Here is a 23571-nt window from a genome sequence, read left to right on the forward strand (position 1 = left end):
TTAAATTGTTCTTTTTTAAAAAATCGGGGAATTATTTTCTTTTTTTAGATCTTTTACCTATCCCTCGATCCCTGCAGTCAACTAATAACATTCTTTATTATGTTTTGAAGAAAAAAATTATGAAAAAATTGCATTGTGTATTAGAGGAGTTTTTGTTTTCTAATCAAACATGTTCTTTCAGAGATATTCATGGTATAAAAAGTTGACAAAATGGGGAAGAAAGCACAAACATCTACTAAGAAGACACATAAACTTTCTCATGTAAGTACTATTGGAGGAAATTAAGTGTATTCAAAATTAGGGATGGCAATCCGTCAATTTTTTGGACCGGATTCGGATTTTTACAAGAATCCGTCATAAAAAAATGGCGGATTCTGGATTCTTATTTTTGGCGGATTCGGATTCCGGATTCTAGCAGTATATTAAAAGGCCTTTTTTTTAAATTTAAGTGCTACATATGTCCTAAAAATTAATGTTCTTGGTGTTTTCTATAATTCACTTCCGAGAATCGAACCAGATTTTAAAAGATTATATATATGATGATGATAATCTTTGCCTTCAAAAAGGGGAAGTTGAAAGAAAAAACTGAAGCCGCTAATTTTAGCCTACCAATTAAGAATCCGAATCCGCTATTAAAAAACGGATTCCGGATTCAGATTCCAAAATTGACCAAAAATTGGGCGGATTCGGCCTCGGATACGGATTGCTAACCCTTTTGAAAATAGTAGCTGATACATTTTTCCAGAAAAAATCGTACCAAAAACACTACCTATAGATGTGAAAAAATATTTGAAAAATCAGCAAAAAGCTACTTCTCCTCTCATCTACATGCCAAAATGCCTTGCTCCTGTTAATGCATAAGTCCCCCTTAATACTAAAATTACAATGAAATAATGGACATAGGATATAATACGGGGATATATTAACAGGAGAAAATTTTTCATCTATTTAGCTTGCTAATATGGACTTCATTAATTGGTCAGTTCGTTTATCAAGTAGGAGGGTAGGGTGTTGATGGGGGTAATCTTTATTTTAGTCAGCTGCGAGCATCACTTTTGAGTACATGGAATTCTGGTGCAATATCCAAGTAATAATATATCTATTAATGCATAACTTTACTATTCAGACAAAGAAGAAGACTATCACCCTAAACAAGGATGTTAAGAGAGGGAAAGCACTTATGCCTGGGGCTAAATGGGAGAGGCCAACTTCTAGAGCCTACAAGAAGAAGATGCAAATTATGGAGAGGAACAAAGATCGCTTACAGGGTAAATTTAATTAGTATATCCTATCTTATCCTATTATCTAAAGTAATAAGGTATTTCTGTTTGAAGCTTAAGATTTCAAAAGCTATTAAACTGGTTGAGATCTACTTTTTGTTGTTGAAGAGCTTCTCATGCATCCTAGGTTTTCGGCTGTTATATTTTCCGATTTAGGCCTTGGGGTGATGTTTATGATCCTTCTTACACCTTTGAATACAGAAACCCTAGATGCTAAGGACAAGGCTCGCTAGTATTATATAAAGAATTAACAGTTTGTTCTTCGCTGTAGCTTAAGATTTAGATGAACTAATTTAATCGTTATCTTAGCCAGCTACAAGTTTCACTTTTTAAGAGAACATAAAAAACTTGTTTAACATCCAAGTTATAATATATCCGTTTGCTTAGAAACTGAGAAAGAAAAACAATCTCGTCTTGATGAGGATGCCGATGAAGCATACGACGAGCTTGTTGAGAACATGGATCAGGAGGACCTACAATATATCAGACAGATGGCAGGCAAAAGCAAGTAAGTCATTGTAAAAGGGCAGCGTGGCAATCCGAAATCCGTGTGAATTTTGATTTCTTGTTTGGATTATTTTTAAAAATGTCATTCAATCGAAGGTTTGGTTGGGTGTTACATTATACCCGGGTGTTTAGATATCGTTTCCCTTATTTATCCTTTGTTGTTAAACCTGACATTGCACTTTCCTTTGAGGTAACAAGAATGACAACATTTATAGGTAGCGAAGCACATAACAATCATGGATGGGAATACACACAAGAGGATTTAAATTGCATTTTATAATTTGTTAAAATCAATATATTGGAGAAAATTATCACAAAACCTTTATGACTTGTTTATAAGGGGGGGGAGGTTAATGCAACCGTCTCGTAATCAATGAGTAAATGTCACTTAGAATTCGAATTTCCATCTGAAATTGCATGAGTAGGTCTTGGTAGGTCTATTTTCCCTAAATCGAACAAAAAGTTGGAAAAGTAACGGCTAAAGGCTGGCGGCTCAGCCGATTTGCCATTTTTGGCTATCTTCAGGGCATATTAGTCACGAAACCTATCTCCACATAATACTCTCTGCCGCTCCTAAACGTTATCAAACGGTTCTAGCCGGTAGCTGTTGGTACTAGAAATTTTAAAAAAAATGGTTATTGCTATCATTTAACTTGAATTAAACCAAAAATATGTTGTAAAAGTTGATTCCTACATAAGGGGGGGGGGAAGTTTGTACACTTATAGGAAATGAAATTCAGTACCAAAGTTTGGGAGGGTCGTATGGGCTTGTTTTTAAAGTTATCAACCTAATTCTTTTTGTAGGCTCTCTTATATGACTTGATATACACGTATTTCTTTGAAAATTGAATTTCGGTACTTTCCTTCTAGGGGCTTGTGGAGCAAAAGACCCCCCAAAACACTAAAAATATGAGTTCTGACCTTATTTTTAAAGATATCGACCTTATTTTTTCTTTATAATACTTTTTTAACATACCCCAATCAACGAACCATTACAGATTTCATTTTGGGACTTTCCTTCTAGGGGCTTGTGGAGCAAGAGACCCCCAAAACACAAAAATATGAGTACTGGGCTTATTTTTGAAGATATCGACCTGATTTTTTTTATAATAAGGGAAGTTTGTACACTTATAGGAAATGAAATTCAGTACCAAAGTTTGGGAGGGTCGTATGGGCTTGTTTTTAAAGTTATCAACCTAATTCTTTTTGTAGGCTCTCTTATATGACTTGATATACACGTATTTCTTTGAAAATTGAATTTCGGTACTTTCCTTCTAGGGGCTTGTGGAGCAAAAGACCCCCCAAAACACTAAAAATATGAGTTCTGACCTTATTTTTAAAGATATCGACCTTATTTTTTCTTTATAATACTTTTTTAACATACCCCAATCAACGAACCATTACAGATTTCATTTTGGGACTTTCCTTCTAGGGGCTTGTGGAGCAAGAGACCCCCAAAACACAAAAATATGAGTACTGGGCTTATTTTTGAAGATATCGACCTGATTTTTTTTATAATACTTTTTTAACTTAACTGAATTAACGAACCATTACAGATTTAATTTCGGGACTTTCCTCTTAGGGGCTTTTGGAGCAAGAGACCCCCAAAACACAAAAATATGAGTACTGGGCTTATTTTTGAAGATATCAACCTGCTTTTTTATAAAAAAAATAATATTTAAACATAACCGAATCTACGAACCATTACAGATTTCATTTTGGGACTTTCCTTCTAGGGGCTTGTGGAGCAAGAGACCCCCAAAAATCATAAAAATATGAGTTGTGGGCTTCTTTTTTAAGATATCAACCTGATTTTTTATATAAAAATACTATTTTAATATAACCGAATCTACGAACCATTACAGATTTCATTTTGGGACTTTCCTTCTAGGGGCTTGTGGAGCAAGAGACCCCCAAAAATCATAAAAATATGAGTTGTGGGCTTCTTTTTTAAGATATCAACCTGATTTTTTATATAAAAATACTATTTTAATATAACCGAATCTACGAACCATTACAGATTTCATTTTGGGACTTTCCTTCTACGGGCTTGTGGAGCAAAAGACCCCAAAAACACTAAAAATATGAGTACTGGGCTTATTTTTAAGAATATCAACCTGCTTTTTTTTTATATAAAAATAATATTTAAACATAACCGAATCTACGAACCATTACAGATTTCACTTTGGGACTTTCCTTCTAGGGGCTTGTGGAGCAAGAGACCCCCAAAAATCATAAAAATATGAGTTGTGGGCTTCTTTTTTAAGATATCAACCTGATTTTTTATATAAAAATACTATTTTAATATAACCGAATCTACGAACCATTACAGATTTCATTTTGGGACTTTCCTTCTACGGGCTTGTGGAGCAAAAGACCCCAAAAACACTAAAAATATGAGTTCTGGGCTTATTTTTAAGAAATCAACCTGATTTTTAAAAATAAATACTGTTTTAACATAACCAAATTAAGAAAACATTACAGATTTCATTTTGGGACTTTCCTTCTAGGGGCTAGTGGAGCAAAGATTCCAAAACCACTAAAAATATGAGTTCTGTGCGTTTTTTTTAAGATATCAACCTGATCTTTTTAAAATAATACTTTTTTAACATAACCGAACTAAGGAACAATTAAGGATTTCATTTTGGGACTTTCCTTCTAGGGGCTTGTGGAGCAAAAGACCCCCAAAACACTAAAAATATGAGTTCTGAGCATATTTTTTAAGATAACCTGAGAACTCAATTTATTTTGAAGGTGTTTTACCCTACTTTCTCCTAAAAGGAAAGTGCCAAAATGAAATTATTAGTGGCTACCTAATTCAAACATGTGAAAAAAGTTTTCATGAAAAAAATCAGCTCAATATCTCTAAAAATATTTTTTGGGGGTCTTTTGCCCCACTAGCTTCTAGAAGGAAAGTCCCAAAATGAAATCTGTAATGGTTTCTTAGTTCGGTTATGTTAAAAAAAGTGTTCCTAAAAAAATCAGGTTGATAAACTTAAAAATAAGGTCAGAACTCATATTTTTAGTGTTTTTAGGGTCATTTGCTCCACAAGCCCCTAGAAGGAAAGTCCCAAAATGAAATCTGTAATGGTTCGTAGATTCGGTTATGTTAAAATATTATTTTTATATAAAAAAAAGCAGGTTGATATCCTTAAAAATAAGCCCAGTACTCATATTTTTAGTGTTTTTGGGGTCTTTTGCTCCACAAGCCCCTAGAAGGAAAGTCCCAAAATGAAATCTGTAATGGTTCGTAGATTCGGTTATGTTAAAATAGTATTTTTATATAAAAAATCAGGTTGATATCTTAAAAAAGAAGCCCACATCTCATATTTTTATGATTTTTGGGGGTCTCTTGCTCCACAAGCCCCTAGAAGGAAAGTCCCAAAAAGAAATCTGTAATGGTTCGTAGATTCGGTTATGTTTAAATATTATTTTTTATAAAAAAAAAGCAGGTTGATATCTTCAAAAATAAGCCCAGTACTCATATTTTTGTGTATTGGGGGGTCTCTTGCTCCAAAAGCCCCTAAGAGGAAAGTCCCGAAATGAAATCTGTAATGGTTCGTAAATTCAGTTAAGTTAAAAAAGTATTATAAAAAAAATCAGGTCGATATCTTCAAAAATAAGCCCAGTACTCATATTTTTGTGTTTTGGGGGTCTCTTGCTCCACAAGCCCCTAGAAGGAAAGTCCCAAAATGAAATCTGTAATGGTTCGTTGATTGGGGTATGTTAAAAAAGTATTATAAAGAAAAAATAAGGTCGATATCTTTAAAAATAAGGTCAGAACTCATATTTTTAGTGTTTTGGGGGGTCTTTTGCTCCACAAGCCCCTAGAAGGAAAGTACCGAAATTCAATTTTCAAAGAAATACGTGTATATCAAGTCATATAAGAGAGCCTACAAAAAGAATTAGGTTGATAACTTTAAAAACAAGCCCATACGACCCTCCCAAACTTTGGTACTGAAATTCATTTCCTATAAGTGTACAAACTTCCCCCCCCCCCCTTAATGATGAATTTGACCATTTACTCATTGATTACGAGATGGTGGCATTAACCCCCCCCCCCCCTATATTTTATTGCATGAATGACATACTGGATGCTCTTTGGTATAGGAAATCTTTATAAAGAAAGTCAGCCGTATATCACATTTACCCCATTGCGTTACGGCTATACAGATAAAGTGAATTATAGAGTAGTTTTGCTACTAAAAACAGTATAAAAGAGGAATAACCCATTTGAATTAATTTAGCAAAAGATCGTACGACGATGAAGGATCTGACTTGGAGGAAGGAGCTCTCAAGAGGATTCATGCTCAGATAGAGGAAGAAAAGAAGTAGGTTTTAGTTTGATTTTCAGTATGGCTTCCAACCCGATTAATATTCGCTGGATTAGAACCGGTTCTCAGCCATAATAAAAAAAGCATATATAGCATCATATTACAGACAATTTTCCACAAAAAAAATTAAAAGTCAACTAACAGAGCTCACTGGTTTAATATTAAAATTTTCATTTTAATATCCGCAGAAAGCTGTCTATAATACGATGCTATAAATAACTATTCTTCGTGTAGCAGTTACAAAGGAATATCTGTTCGTACATTTATACATCCCAAATGATGACAGACAAATTAATTCCCTCTGTAAGTTAAAATTATTTGTTGAAAATCTTGGCTATTGCTAGTTATTTCTTAATATTCACTTTTTTTGGATTTTGAAAATTAAAATTGGATAAGCTTAAATGTAATGGATTTATTATTTCTTGGATCTTTGACCAGATTATCATGTATTCTAATAAAATGAAACTTAGATAAAATAACGATATCCTTCATTCTCAACCTTTACCCAATCCCCCCTCAAACTGGATGAAAGAACTGACCTATAAATGATTTCCATATTAGCAACCTAAATCAACGACAATTTTTCCCCTGTCAAAATATCCACGTATAATATATCCTTTTTTAGTGGCCAAGAAAATGTACAGTTCATGCTGCCTATCAAGACAAAGGCTGGCTGGAAGGATCGTAGTGTAAAAGTGGAGGGTAAGCCTGCTGAAGAATCTGAACCAGAGGAGGATGAATATGAAGGCACAGTAGATCTGAAACGGAAGTTAATAATAGTTATTTCTCCGCGGACATGAAAATTTGCCTATAATACGATGGTATACATGATTTTTCAGTATTGCTTAGTATTGGTTCTAACCCAGCGGTTAACAATCGGTTTCAAAGCCATACTGTAATAGTTATTTATCGCATCGTATTATAAACAGCTTCCGCGGACATAAAAATGTACAAATATAAAATGAAACTGGTTTTAATCTTAGGGTTTTACATTTTTATATTCGTAGAAAACTTGATATGATACGATGATATACATAATTTTTCAGTATGTCTGAGAACTGGTCTGAATCTAGTAGATAGCAATCGGTTTCGAAGCTATATGGTAAAAAATAAGTTCAATACGTGAAAGCTGAATTTTTTAGCTGCGATTCTTTCGGAATCTTCTCCGTTATAGTATTTATCCAATATATGTTGACAGTCCGCATAAAACCATTATCCGATTTTGTGAAAAAAATACTTTCCTGATTTTGACACAGGTCGTGAGAAACCTCAACGTCGATATTTTTGCTTTATTCCAAAAATAAATGTAAAAAAATAGAGATGTACAGTATAGACAACTACCTTTCCTAAGTGGTTGGTGGAGACCCTTTTCGTCTGCTAGCAAATTGCTTTCTGTTCTTAGTAGGGACTCGGCTGTGTTTATATTTTCCAGGGATAAGGGATAGGAAACCTGGCCATAAATTAGGTCTCGGCCTGGGTTTGAAAGGGATCATGCAACTTTTACCATTTGCCTAATTTAATGACCTTACTGGCGGACGGCTCATATTGGCTACCGCTCTAAACCAATAGTGTTCTGTGATTTGGGCTTGTTTTGTACAAAACAAGCCCAAATCACAGATGGCGGAAATTTTAGAAGCAGACAATTATAGAAAAAATAATGATTTCGTCTGCTACGAAAAAATAAATATAAATGGTGTTAGATCACATTAGTTTAATTATTAAATCTGCTTAGAGTTAAACATTAAAAAAGGGCCACATAGAAAAAACAAAAATAACGGGATTATTTTTTTGGAAAGAAGGTAGCTACGAATTTTCATTTGGTAGTTGATAAATTAGATGTTGTATTTTGAATTTTAAAAATTTATTACGGAATTGAAACAACACCTTCACCCTAATTTTTGTACAATACAACACAGTACAGATATATCATTACATTATATCCAGTATAGTATCCAAAGAACTTGATAGAATGTTACCCAAGTGCATATTTATTTATTTATTTTGAATTTTAATTAGCAATGAAATTTTCAAATAAAATTTTTACTCATTAATAAAAATGCAAATAATACAAACTAAAATCTGTCTGAGGGAAACCCAACGATAGCTTTCTGACAGTTCAAATTACCAAAGTAAAAGATAAAAAATTTTGGGAGAGAAAAAACTTCATTTTAACAAAAGCCATTAATATATAGGTTTATAAAAAGTTATGTTTTTTACTTTAAACTAGCTACCTGAATTTGATTCTATACTTTATCTACACACACACACACAGCTTTTTCATTAGCATTTTATACGAACCACTGCGCTATCCCAAAACTGGTTTATTAGGCTAGAAATAGGCCTAGGCTTGAAATAGGCCTGAAATAATATTTTCCTACGTTTCCCATCCCTTATCCCTGATATTTTCCAACGCAATTATCTTATTTCAAAAACCCTATAAAAAAATCGGGACATGATCAACGAACTTGAGGGAAGAGTTACTTAAAGCTCATGTCCCCTCTCTATTCTTTTACTTTAATTTTCCAACTTCCATTCAAAATGTACTATGACAGAAGGAGAAGAGAATGGTGGCGGATCTGATCAGGAGAAGGAAGAAGAAATAAGAGATCAAGTCACAGAGGATATTTCTGCCGGGGATAAAATTTCTGTCGTTGAATTATACGCAAAGTAAGTTTTTTCTTTGATTCTATTTTTTTGAAATAAAATAATATTGAATTTGATACCTTTTTAAAAGCTAATCTTTTTTATAATCAGAGTAGGTAAATAAGGGGGGGGGAAGTTCTGACACATTTGCGTAAACCTGGTGTATAGGCTTCATCTTTAGACTGAGAGGATAGGTTATTAGGGATAAAATCATTCTTATATGATGAATTTCCCCCAGATTTAAGATTTTTTGGATAGGCCTCCAGGTTCCGGAGCTCCAGGCCTCCAGGTGGTCTCTCTACAGGTAAAAATGAAAAAAAGATTTTTTTTTAAGAGTTAGATGTCAGCTTATGAGACAAAATATGTATGTTTTTTCTTCAAATATGTGAATAACAATCAAAAAGAAGCATATTTTGTTTTATAAGTTAACCTCTAACTCTTCAAAAAAAAATCTTATTTTTAATTTTTACCTGTACAGAGACCACCTGGAGGCCTGGAGCTCCGGGACCTGGAGGCCTATCCAAAAAAGCTTAAATCTGGGGGAAATTTATCATATAAGAATGATTTTATCCCTAATAACCTATCCTCTCAGTCCAAAGATAAAGCCTATACACCAGGTTTACGCAAATGTGTCAGAACTTCCCCCCCCCTTACTACGCTAAATCGTGCAAGAATCATCATGCAAAGTTGAAATCGATAGGACATTTCTAATTTGTTAAGATTAACGAATAAATCTAACCGTTCTGTATGAACGGACAGACCTATCACAAAAGCTTCGCTTTAAAAAAGTAATTTAGGCAATAAAAGAATCACTATAAGATGTATATCCTGCGAAATATTTCGATACAGACAGAGATACATTCTGATACTTTTTTATTTTTAACTACTGCATCTGCATGCCTGAAACACTAAAATTGATATCAAGAGGGGGGGGGGGAGTTTTTACACATTTGCGTGAACAGTGATTATAGGCTTTATCTTTGGATTGAGAGGATAGGTTATAAAAGATAAAATCATTTTTTTATGAATAATTTTCCCAAGATTTAAGATTTTTTTGTATAGGCCTCCAGGTTCCGGAGCTGCAGGCCTCCAGGTGGTCTCTGTACAGAAAAAATAAGAATTAAAATATTTTTTTTAAGAGATAAAGGTTATCTTTAAGAAAAAAATACCTATGCATCTTTTTTCTTCAAATATTTAGATAACATTCAAAAAGATGCATATTTTGTTTCATAAGTTGGCCTCTAAATCTTAAAAAATTTAATTTTTAATTTTTACCTATCCATTGACTAATTGGAGGCCTGCAGCTCCTGAGCCTAGAGGTCTGCAGCTCCTAAACCTGGAGGCCTATCCAAAAAATATTAAAACTTCATATAAGAATGATTTAATCTTTAATAACTTATCCTCTCAGTCCAGAGATAAAGCCTATATTCACTGTTTACACAAATGTGTCAAAACTTCCCCCCATCTTGGTTACTCTAAAATACATCTAATAAGATTTGTAGGGGGGTGGGTTCGCTTTTGCCTTTTAAATTTGCTGTTAAGTTATGTGTTTTAAGACTGATTACAACGCTAAAATTTGGCATGGACGTTCCTTTAATGAGGTATAATTTGAAACAATCTGTGTTTAAATTCTTAGACGAAAAGAAATGTTACGTGAGATGAAGATAAAAATCGGCTCACTGGCCGCAACTTTCCTGGAAGAGCCGCATACCAAGATATCTCACCTGGAGAAGCTTGTTAAACTGGTGGATATGCCACAGGCAGATTCTATTCAGGTTAGATAATAGATATATCAAGATTAGATGATCAATTTAAATGGACCTATAAGTAACATAGAGTAACATTAATCCGACCCCGTTACTGGATAGAAATTGTACAAATTTAGTGCATAAAATTACCCAGTTACTTTTAATAGGTATATTTATTTAAGTAAAAATAAATAATAATGTTAATTTTAATTGCGAAGCTTTTCTATAATTAGGGTCCGTCCCTAACGGGGAGCTCTTTGCGTTAATTTTTACATGTTAGAATTGTCCTATAGATTTCAAACTTTGCATGATGATTCCTATAATAGTTGGTTACGATTAAGGACCGTAGCAACTCTATAATCGTTACCAGAAAGTGAAACATGCTGATTTTACCTTTTTTAACAAGTTCTTGTATGATATAAAAAATATCCTATTCATCTGATTTAGATAAGTGTGCAAAGATTGGCGGCAGCGAGTGTGTGTGAATGTCTCAAGGATGTTACACCGCAATACAGGATTTTTCATCAGGTAACTTTATGCCGGGATCTATCTAAAGGGATAAGACAATGGCCGATAAATTGATGTACAATTACATTCCCAATGATGGTAGTATTAAACACTCGACTGAAAGAACCAACCATTTAAAATTCCTTAGAAGTACCCAAAGTTGTAAATTTAACGATTAAGAAAACGATATTATAAAACTTTGGGAACCATTGAAATAAACAGCCAAAAGTCCCCTCCCTACATAACTCTATGTCAGCTAACTTAACTTAGCTTAACATTATGTAAAAATGTCTCGACTAAGTTTGACTATTCTGCTATAATATTTTTTTTGTAGACGGCTGAGAAAAGGCAGAAAAAAGAAACCATAGCACTGCAAGATTATGAAAATGGTTTACTCAAGCACTACAAAGCATATCTGCTCAAACTGGAGAAGTATGTTAATTACTTGAAATGTAAGTCGTTTATTTTTATAACGTATTTACTACTATAAGGACGGTCTAGCTTTTTTGGTGTTTTTTTTTAGGGGGGGGGGAGGGATACTTAGTTTCAAAAGCTCCCCTCCTTCCCCCCCCCCAAAAAAAAAAAGATTATCCCTGATATGTAAAAACTAAGGACTTTGAACCATGTCGTGAAGAGATTAGACACAATTTTTTGGGATATTTTTTTATGTATTGAATGAAATAGTTTTAGGTTATATTTCTGTCTATCTCTTTCATTTCAGATTTCATCTGATCAAAGGTACGCAACCGGGCCGTTAGTCTTGTTAATAAAAAATAAAAAAATAGTTTTCTTACGTAATTTTGAAGTCTATTCTCTTTTATATCCTTTAAGTCTTTGATCGAACAAGATCATGGTGGCATTATCGGGCAATTGCCGGTTCGGGAGATGAGACAGTTATTAATTCATTCTTAACCTTATCATTTCAGTGGGAAAGAGGAAGATGCCCAAGGACGAGCTGGTTTTGAAGCAGGCCGAATATTTCCTGACCTACATGTGCGAGCTCCTCGTGGCCCATCCCACCTTCAACTACAGCTTCAACATCCTGCACGCCATCACCCCCGTCCTCGACTCGAGCATACCAAATGCCAGGCTTATTGTCAAAAACGCCATTGAGCAGATTTTTAAGGTTAGTAGGTAGTTAATACAAGAATGAGTACATCCCTTAAAGTGAAGCTCAAAATGATAAATAGTACCTATGCATTGCTTTTGATGCAATGTCAGATCTATAGAACGATTTCAAAAAATATAAAAAAATAGTAAAATATTTGAACCTGAAGCTTTCATTCTTTGCACACACTTCAAATATCGAGTATAGTCGAAATACTATTATCATTTCAATCATAAAATCATTAGAATAATCCTTTCGTGATAGACTTCAGTTTTATATCGAAAGGATACTTTCTCCATACCAAAATTCACGATGTGAGCTACAAATTTGATTTTGGAAATGATTTTCCATTATGGCTTAGAAAACGATTAATATCCACTGGATTAGAACTGGTTTTCAGCCATACTGAAAAATCATTTATATCAACGTAGGTTGTGCTTAAATTCCGTAAAGGTGTGAGTATTAAGGCTTAAAAACAGTAGGTAGTAGAACGATAAAATTTATTTTAACTTTTTAAAAAAAATATTTGTCTACAATATAGTGAATATTATCGTTCGACTACTGTTTTTAAGCCTTAAAACTCACACCTTTACGGAATTTTAACACAACCTACTTCCCCCTTTATAAAAGTTTTAAAGTTTTGTTAGCCCGGGCCTTCGGCACTCCAGGGCAACAAAACTTGGTTTAATTTTAGAATTTTTTTTAAATATCCGCTGAAAGCAGTCTATGATACGATGCGATAATAGTTATTTATTTATTTGTAGGGTGATATGAGAGGGCAGATATCTAAGGAGGCGACCAGATTAATCAATCATCTTGTCAAGAGTAGGAAGCATGAGGTTAATGTTGAAGCTATTGATGTCCTCAGGGCTTTGAGGTAAAGTTTTCATTTTTGGTCTTATCCTTTAAGAGTTTTTGTCTGTCTATTAGTATTAAGATCTCGTTAACATCTGCACTGAACCGATCAAATTCTCCATTTTAAAGCTTCAAATAGTTACCTAGATTTTGGCTAGATATTTTATTTAAAGTCCTCGGATGCCTTAAGGCTATTTTTCTGCCATTTCCCTTCCAAATACAAGGTTTCTCCATTTTCTTATTCTCTATACGTTAATAATCTGAATTAATCTTTAATATTATTAAGGTGTATCTTGATAATATTAAAGATTAATTCAGATTATATTATTGTTATTTGCATAGAAAGTATCCGATGATTAACCCAGGTAATTCTTTTATTGATTATGAATTTTTAGGATTAAAGATGTTAACCTTGACATGGAGAAAGAACGTGAAATAGAGAATAAGAAAATGGAGAACCGGAAGCGGGCTCTCATTCAAAGAGCAACACTATCAAGGAATGGTTGAATTATTATTTTTATTTCATAATTTCTATTTAGTACAGTTCGAATCCCGACCAAACTGCAGCATACCTAACAAACCGTTAAAAATTGTACACCTACTGTATGTCAGATCGTCATTAATAGTAGGAATAGGGGGAATTTCTTGTCCCAAAATAGATGCAACTCAACTCAGGGGCGAACTATAAAGGTTTGGCCCTACGTTATTATTAACTGTGCCTAAAGGTATTAATCGCAAAAAAATGTGCGGGTAATAACTGGGAGCTCTCACAAGATATTAAGACAAAATTAACTTAAAGCTTGAGGTGGCTTTGATAAAAAGTGTACAACTCTAAGTATACATAAAAGACAACCAACTTTTTGATTGTCTTGCCTTTGTCTGTAAGTTATACACCAAGACAGCCCTTTACATCAAACCAATTATCTAACATATAACTTTTCTTCAAATTCAAGTGATTTCATTACTCGTTGGTCCTTTTTGATTTCTTGAACTTTGCGTTATTGGATGTTGTCATTGTTATTTTTTTCCAATAATTCAACTGCTTTGTTGTGAACAGGAAGGAAAAGAAGCATAAGAAGAAGCTGGCAGACCTTGACAAAGAGTTGTTGGAAGCCAAGGGCGAGGAGAGCAAGCAGCAGAAGGAGATGTACTTCACCGACGCCACCAAGATTGTCTTTACCATCTTCTTCAGGGTTCTCAAGTCTTTCCCCAGAAGTAGTCTCATGGGTAAGATTTTCTCTTGGGAGGATGGTTTTACCTTCCTCAAAATAGTTTTAAACCTGCCCAGGACCTATAAGTATACTGTAATGGAGAATCGTATCGGCTTAGTGGTTAGCGAGATCCTTCGGTACACACACAGACAAGCAGAGATCCTTTTACTTTATTATAAGAATATGATTTTAAATGCTTATCCGTAGTAAACTATCTCTCAATATTAATATTGTTTATTTAGGAGCTGTACTAGAAGGCTTGGCTAAATTTGCCCATTTGATCAACATAGAATTCTTTGGTGATTTGGTTAATGTATTCAACCATTTACTTGAAGCAGACTTTCTTACTAACAGGTAAGATACTGATCCTTGTTACAACAATGTACAATCTTACAAGCAAAGCATTTCTAATCAATTCCTGAAAATGTATGTAACAGTGTCCTGTATTTAAGTAGTTTTGCAGCAATTATGTTTTAGACTTATACTATTATATTTTTATTCTGCTTTTTAAATCTGGCACTCTAATGTTCGTTTGTCCTACCATTCAGAGCTTCGCATCTATCATCCTTGTCTCATATAATATATTATATTTTCAGAGACGGATTTTTGTTGGTGAATACGGTGTTTCAAATTCTGACCGGACAGGGAGAAATTTTGAATATTGATCCATCATCTTTCTACACACACATGTACAAAACATTGTTCAGCATTGATTATATCAGGTTGGTTTGCATAAAATATTAGCGGATGCGCTAGTGGCATCTAGGGGCTCTGTATTCGAAAGGGAAAGAGATAACAGAAAATAACCAAACCAATACTTGAATCTAAGATTAAAATAGCCTAAACTACCCAAGGGCTTATGTAAAGCTTCCTTTTAAAATGAAGAAGCCAATCCGTTCAGTATTAAAATAGGATAATCAGTGGCGTCGCCCCTCTTTAGTGATGGAGTGAGGATTCTCTTGCAATTTATTTTGTAGTGTTAGAGAAAAAAAGCTTAAAAGCACAATAAGACCAAGGTATATTCTCTAAGATGCTAAACCATTTCAGTTTCGTTTCAAAAGTATAACCCTAGATAAATCTTGTAAAAGGTTTGCTTTTCTTTAAAAAAAGATGACATTGACCATAAGAAAAATATATAGGTAGCTAATAATTTCAGGAGCTACAACGACCTACCAATAGCGTTGAACACAATCTCCGACATGGTCATCAAGCGCAAGTCGCGAGTGTCGAAGGGCCGGGTCCTGGCCATTGCCAAGCGGCTGTGCACCATGTCACTACAGATGCTGCACAACGGGTCAGCCAGTGCTTTGGCCCTGGTTAGAGAGATAAGCAACAATCACGCGAGCGTCCAACAACTGCTCGATAGTGAACATGAGGTAAATACTTTGTTGAAGGACTGACAATAAATGTTTAAGTGTCACAGATATATAATCCAGACAACTACCTGGCCCAAGTGGTGAGGATCTTTTAATAATAAAGAATATACTAAAGCATCCAATGTTTGTATTACTGTTTATCATATTTGCGGCTACGCCCTTAGAGGCCTCTTGGGGCCATTGAGGTAAGGTGAAAGTCGACTAACCAACTTTCCAATGTACTTTTTGAAAAAAGAAGTTAGAAAAACTATTATTGGGTTAATTTTCTTAGGAGGGTTGTGGTACCCTCTCCCAAAATAGTTAAAAACCTCAGGATCTTTGAGAAGCTATTATGTAAAGGAGAACCATATCGGTTCAGTGATTTGCGAGATCCTTCGGTACACAAACAAAATCGCAATAATGTATAGCAGCGTGTCGGAGCCGTTTAATTTTGATCCGGCTCCGCGGAGCCGTATCTGGAAATACGGCTCCGGCTCCTGCTCCGGCTCCTACCTTAAAATTTATATATCAATTTCTGTTCATTATTGAATTTGATAAAATAAAATAAATAGTAATAAAAAATATTTTGCTTTTATTTGATTAAAGCTATATAAAAGTAAAAGGATGTGTGTCTAATTGTTAAGTAACAATAGTTTTTCAGTTTATTATATGGAAATAGACCGTTGCCAAATTATAATATTACTTTAAAAAATCATTTTTAGCTAATCTGGAGCCGGAGCCGTTTTTAACGAAAAATACGGCTCAGGCTCCACCAAAAAAAGCATTATTTTCATTAAAAGTAATCTTGTCTTCTATTTAGGTTGGCTCTGGGGTATTTGACCCGTACGTGGATAACCCTGAACACTGTAGTGCTAGCAACACAACTGCCTGGGAGTTGTCATTGCTACACGATCATTATCATCAACCAACAAAAAGGTGCCTATTTTAATTCCTTATTTATTAGCGGACTTAGAATTTAATACATAGGAAGCTAAGGGGGGGGGGGGAAGTTCTGACACTTTTGCGTAAACGGTGATTATAGGCTTTGTCTTTGGACTGAGAGGATAGGTTATTAGGGATAAAATCATTCTTATATGATGAATTTCCCCCAGATTTAAGATTTTTTGAATAGGCCTCCAGGTTCCGGAGCTCCAGGCCTCCAGGTTGTCTCTCTACAGGTAAAAATGAAAAAAAAAAAATTTTTAAGGGTTAGATGTCAGCTTATGAGACAAAATATGTATGTTTTTTCTTCAAATATGTGAATAACAATCAAAAAGAAGTATATTTTGTTTTATAAGTTAACTTCTAACTCTTCAAAAAAAAAATCTTATTTTTAATTTTTACCTGTACAGAGACCACCTGGAGGCCTGGAGCTCCGGAACCTGGAGGCCTATCCAAAAAATCTTAAATCTGGGGGAAATTCATCATATAAGAATGATTTTATCCCTAATAGCCTATCCTCTCAGTCCAAAGACAAAGCCAATAATCACTGTTTACGCAAAAGTGTCAGAACTTCCCCCCCTCCCCCTTATTCAACTGACAAAATTTTAAAAATTGTCATTTGAAGACATGAATAAATTTTATTTTTAATACTTCATTGCTTGTTTTTAACAAAACTTTCTTGCTTGTTATTGCCTCGCTACTTATGAGTGTATTTTTCCTTGAATATAAGCAGGGCTACAAGTTACAAGAAAACTAATGTAATATTTTTGTGCCATTTGAAAAAAAGGCCTAAAAAGGATTAACCCGTGGTTTGCGGATTTTCGGATTGTGGATTGCAGATTCTAGCAATATTTTTAAAGGTCTTTTTAAATAAAAAAATTCTAGCCCCTACAGTGGCCATTTTCTAACCCTTACTTAACCTAACCTAGCCTAAAATAAGCATGAAAAGCTACTGTAAAAATAAAACATTGAATGCTACCCACCATTCTATCTGAAGTTAACAAACAATAAAATACTTTTTTTTTTGTTTTTTTCTGCCACATTTTAAAAAAATATTTTAAGTGCTACAAAAGTCATAAAAATTAACAATCCGAATTTGCAATTTCAATTGCGGATTCGGATTTTGGATCAAAAATGGGTCCAAAAATTGGGCGGATTACGTATTCGGATTGCCAACTCTAATTTTTATACCCACGAAAAGCTGTCTAATACGATGATAAATAACTATATTAGATATTGATGGACTTGTATGTCTATACAATAGGACAGTAATCTGTATTCATTTTAAAAATTCATCAGTTTTTATGAAAACTCTTGTTTATTCCAGGCTGGCAGATCATATTGCCTCCATGTGTCCAGTAACAGGTGTGGCGGCACTTCCCTTGGTAAGTTTTATGCAATTTTTATACCAGCGCGGCGCTGGATCTTTAAATATGTATCAGTTTCCGTAGTTGTATCCGTTTCCGTAGCCACTGCCAGTGCTGCCAATAAAACACGGATTTTTAAAATTTTTGAAGTTTTTACGTATTAGGTATTATTATTATTTTATTTCATATTTTTACTTAAAATTCAAAAATGGTTGTGGTTTAAAGATCACAAATAGGCGTGGCCACCCGTAGCCAATTTGGTTAAAAGATCGTTATAAGGTTAGTGGCTGTACCTCTGGCAGCGACATCCTGGTGTAAAGGATATTGGTTATGTCTTATTTTTCAAACAGATTCGGAAAAAAATAGTAGATAGTGATAATAAGTGTTTAAGTATAGATGTATAATAAAGTACCTGACCAAAGTGGTGGAGACAATTTTTGTCTGTGTTCTCGAATGTTTATATATCCGACACGCACTATTAGCTGATTTTAAAGGCCTAATACAAAATCGAGACATATACAAATTACATTTGAATGTAATAAATGAGAAAAATTTATAACCTAGAAATGAAGACCATATCGTCATTTTTAGCTTCCTATAAGGGGGGGGGGAAGTTTTGCCACTTTCGCTTACTCCGTGATTATTGGGCTAGGTATTAAAGTTAGACTATAGGTTATTTGGGATAAAAGTTTACTTTTGGGTAGTAGCTCACGTATTTTTAATCATTTTTTGGATAACCCCACCCCCTAGCCCCCCGGGGCTCAAAACCCCCTAAAAATGAACCTAACCTTAATTTTCTCAGGAACAATTTGACCAATAGAGATGATTTTTTAAACTTAAGCTATTATGCTTATAAACTAACTTCTAGTTTAGAAGTCACCCCCCTGCCGCCAACCCCTAGCCCTCCGGGGCTCCAAAAAACCCTAAAAATGAACCTAACCTTAATTTTCTCAGGAACCATTTGACCAATAGAGACGTTTTTTAAACTTAAGCTTTTATGCTTATAAACTAACTTCTAGTTTAGAAGTCACCCACCTGCTGCCAACCCCTAGCCCTCCGGGGCTCAAAAAAACCCTAAAAATGAACCTAACCTTAATTTTCTCAGGAACCATTTGACCAATAGACATGATTTTTTAAACTTAAGCTTTTATGCTTATAAACTAACTTCTAGTTAAAAAGTCACCCCCCTGCCGCCAACCCTTAGTCCTCCGGGGCTCCAAAAAACCTAAATATGAACCTAACCTTAATTTTCTCAGGAACCATTTGACCAATAGAGATGATTTTTAAAACTTAAGCTTTTATGCTTATAAACTAACTTCTAGTTTAGAAGTCATCCCCCTGCCGCCAACCCCTAGCCCTCCGGGGCTCCAAAAAACCCTAAAAATGAACCTAACCTTAATTTTCTCAGGAACCACTTGACTAATAGAGATGATTTCTTAAACTTAAGCTTTTAAGGTTATAAACTAACTTTAAGTTTAGAAGACGCCCCCTGCCGCCATCCTCTAGCCCCTTGGGGCTAAAAAAAAACCTAAAAATGAACCTAACCTTAATTAAAATTTCTTATTTGAAGAGTTAGAGGTACACTTATTAAACAAAATATGCATCTTGTTGGATGTTATTGACATATCTGCTGAAAAAATAAGAATCGGCCGCCAGGTTCAGGTGCTGCAGGCCTCCAGGTCCACTCTGGAGACAGGCAAAAATTAAAATTTCTTATTTGAAGAGTTATAGGTACACTTATTAAACCAAATATGCATCTTTTTGGATTTTATTGACATATCTGATGAAAAAATTAGAATCGGCCTCCAGGTTCAGGTGCTGCAGGCCTCCAGGTCCACTCTCGACAGGTGAAAATTAAAATTTCTTATTTGAAGAGTTAGAGGTACACTTATTTAACCAAATATGCTTCTTTTTGGATGTTATTGGCATATCTGCTGAAAAAATTTAAATCGGCCTCCAGGTTCGGGTCCTACAGGCCTCCAGGTGGACACTGGATAGGTAAAAATAAATTTTCTTATTTGGAGAGTTAGAGGTTAACTTTTAAAACAAACTATGCATTGTTTTTGATGTTAATAACATACTTGAAGATAAAATTTAAATCGGCCTCCAAGTTCAGGTGCTGTAGGCCTCCAGTTCAACACTAGACATGAAAAAATTTAAATTTTTAATTTAAGAGTTAGAGGTCAATTCACAAGAAAATAAGCATCTTGTTGGATAATATTACCATATTTAAAGAAAAAAATAAAATCGGCCTCAAGGTACTGCAGGCTTCCAGATGGCTTTTTGGGGGTATTTTCAGATATTTTCGCTGTTTTTTTTTTCAGTTTTTTAAGACATGTTAGGTATCATATTCATTGATACTTTTTGATATGGACACTTTTACCTGCGTCTTGGTGACCGATGGTTGCAGCTGGCCAGGTGAATATCTGAACTTGGAGCCAAATTAATATTTTTCTCCAGAAATAGTAATAACAGCCAAAAGATCCATATTCTGTTTTATAAGTTGCCCTCGTAACTCTTCAAATAAGAATTTAAAATTTTACCTGCCTCAGGAGTGGACCTGGAGGCCTGCAGCACCTGAACTTGGAGGCCAATCTAAATTTTATCTTCAAGTATGTTATTAACATCAAAAACAATGCATAGTTTGTTTTATAAGTTAACCTCTAATTCTCCAAATAAGAAATTTTATTTTTACCTATCCAGTGTCTACCTGGAGGCCTGTAGGACCCGAACCTGGAGGCCGATTTAAATTTTTTAAAGCAGATATGTCAATAACATCCAAAAAGAAGCATGTTTGGTTAAATACAGGGTGACCACTATGTACGTTATGTTCAATATGTTCATATTGAACACCACTTTTAGGTTTTTGGTACGTTTTTGTTCGTTATTGATTTTTGTGTACAATATGAACATTTCAGCATACGTTATTGTACGTTTTCTGTAATGTATGATTAGTATTAGTAATCATTAAATTTTCCAATTTATCCTGGGATTTATGACGTCATAGTAAAGCTTTCATAAAATAAAATAAAAACAATCAAGCATTTCAGTAAATATAAAAAAAAAATTCCTCTAAACCAATAACAAACCTTATGACATATAAGAAGTTACACTTTAAAAGAGTGTCATATTTGTTCATCAGTTAGCAAGATAATTTTTAGTTTATATTTATGTTTTCTTGTACTTACAGGAATGAGATACTACTCTTTATAACACAAAGTAGAACAATGTCTGTCTATCCGTCTTTCTTAAGCTTAAGATCTCGGTAACCGCTGAACCAATTGGGTTCTACTCTTCAGGTAATATACCTACTGGTCCTGTTGTGGTTTTAGGTAAAGAATCCCCCCCTCCAAAAAAATATTCTTTTTCTTTTTGTAAAATATAACAAGTAAGTGAGGTGGGGAAACTCCCTTTAAAAAAAACTTTACAATACCTCTTTTGGTGATGCCCCTAGAGGCTAGGGGCGAAGATGCTGGAATATTTAATCGTACTTAAATAAATGAATATAAACCTCATTATTAGTTGGTACTATTTCAGGTAAATTTTTTTAGGGGAGGTAATTAAGGGGGGGTAGTTAACACCCAAAACAGATTTCAGGGGGTAGAAAAATTTTCAGCGCGCTTCGCGCGCATTTTAAAGATTTCATGTAATTTACATAAACTTTCAATTATGTCTTCCCATATTTTTACTTAGATTTATAAAGTAAATGTTTTTAAAAAATTGGGGGGGGAGGAAATTTTTTTTTGGGAGGGGGGGGGGAGGCAGGATAGTCAAACTTAATCTACGTTTTTTGATTACAGTTTTAAAAATAAATTTTTTTAGGGGGGGTATTTTTTTTTTGGGGGGGGGGGGGTTGGGGGTGTCCCACCCCCCAAGAAAATAACTTAAAACCATCCCAAGACCAGTAGGTATATTCCCTGAAGAGTAGAGCCCAATCGGTTCAGTGGTTACTGAGATCTTAAGCTTCAGACAGACAGACATCATACTACTTTGTATTATAGATGTATATGTGTTTTATGGTACGTTATTGTACGTTATTTTTAAAAAAATGTACGTTATTTTGTTCATTGTAATTTTTTTGTAGTACGTTATTTTCATTATTAATATCAAAAAGGCGGTGGTCGCCCTGTAAATAAGTGTACCTCTAACTCTTCAAATAAGAAATTTTAATTTTTACCTGTCTCCAGAGTGGACCTGGAGGCCTGCAGCATCTGAACCTGGAGGCCGATTCTAATTTTTTCAGCAGATATGTCAATAACATCCAAAAAGATGCATATTTTGTTTAATAAGTGTACCTCTAACTCTTCAAATAAGAAATTTTAATTTTACCTGTCTCCAGATTGGACCTGGAGGCCTGCAGCACCTGAACCTGGAGGCTGATTCTAATTTTTTTAGCAAATATGTCAATAACATCCAAAAATAAGCATATTTGGTTTAATAAATGTACCTCTAACTCTTCAAATAAGAAATTTTAATTAAGGTTAGGTTCATTTTTAGGGTTTTTTTTGAGCCCCGGGGGGCTAGAGGTTGGCGGCGACTTCTAAACTTAAAGTTAGTTTATAACCATAAAAGCTTAAGTTTAAGAAATCATCTCTATTAGTCAAGTGGTTCCTGAAAAAATTAAGGTTAGGTTCATTTTTAGGGTTTTTTGGAGCCCCGGAGGGCTAGGGGTTGGCGGCAGGGGGATGACTTCTAAACTAGAAGTTAGTTTATAAGCATAAAAGCTTAAGTTTAAAAAATCATTGGTCAAATGGTTCCTGAGAAATTAAGGTTAGGTTCATTTTTAGGGTTTTTTGGAGCCCCGGAGGGCTAGGGGTTGGCGGCAGGGGGGTGACTTCTAAACTAGAAGTTAGTTTATAAGCATAAAAGCTTAAGTTTAAAAAATCATCTCTATTGGTCAAATGGTTCCTGAGAAAATTAAGGTTAGGTTCATTTTTAGGGTTTTTTGGAGCCCCAGAGGGCTAGGGGTTGGCGGCAGGGGGGTGACTTTTAAACTAGAAGTTAGTTTATAAGCATAAAAGCTTAAGTTTAAAAAATCATCTCTATTGGTCAAATTGTTCCTGAGAAAATTAAGGTTAGGTTCATTTTTAGTGGGTTTTTGAGCCCCGGGGGGCTAGGGGGTGGGGTTATCCAAAAAATGATTAAAAATACGTGAGCTACTACCCAAAAGTAAACTTTTATCCCAAATAACCTATAGTCTAACTTTAATACCTAGCCCAATAATCACGGAGTAAGCGAAAGTGGCAAAACTTCCCCCCCCCCCCCTTATTTATTTGGATATCAAGATCATAACAAAATCCCCTCCATTTTGTTGTATCATTGCCTTGTTTTCGGACTTTTAGCGATGACTTTTTTTAATAAACAATACTTTACCTAAGTTTTTATGGAAAATATTTTCTTTATATATTAATAAGAAATTGACCATTTTTCTACTTTCAGGATCTAAAGAAGCCACACCAAGAAATCTTAGAAAACTTTTCCATGGACAATATGGCCTTCAACCCTCCCATCCTTCCTCCCAGCGCTATCAAGACAAAGAAGCGTCACTTTACACCAACATCACTGCAACTAAACATAGACAGCATCGACTGTGATACTTCAATAGATTTTTATAGCCATATGGACAAAACTGGAATTGTTGAACTACTTGAAGATGATAAAGATCCTATAACTGAAACGTTATAGATATGTATTGTTATTTTTAAATTTTTTTT

The 23571-nt window shown here is 34.5% G+C and overlaps 1 protein-coding gene across 1 annotated transcript; it reads left to right on the plus strand.

The window, feature by feature from the left end:
• Positions 1–116: 116 nt before the first annotated feature.
• On the plus strand, positions 117–23542 carry Noc3 (Nucleolar complex protein 3). The gene is made up of 19 exons (XM_080162019.1): positions 117–261; positions 1127–1268; positions 1668–1788; positions 6035–6118; positions 6747–6868; positions 8674–8788; positions 10401–10539; positions 10960–11040; positions 11354–11471; positions 11946–12145; positions 12892–13004; positions 13378–13477; positions 14038–14209; positions 14436–14547; positions 14790–14915; positions 15350–15569; positions 16369–16484; positions 17818–17875; positions 23297–23542. The coding sequence occupies exons 1-19, from the start codon at positions 211–213 to the stop codon at positions 23540–23542; spliced, it is 2436 nt and encodes an 811-aa protein (XP_080018145.1). The 5' UTR covers positions 117–210.
• Positions 23543–23571: the final 29 nt, after the last annotated feature.

The sequence above is a fragment of the Acartia tonsa genome, chromosome 1 (genome assembly GCF_053477335.1).
Source record: "Acartia tonsa isolate MP-2025a chromosome 1, ASM5347733v1, whole genome shotgun sequence".
Classification (NCBI taxonomy): domain Eukaryota; kingdom Metazoa; phylum Arthropoda; class Copepoda; order Calanoida; family Acartiidae; genus Acartia; species Acartia tonsa.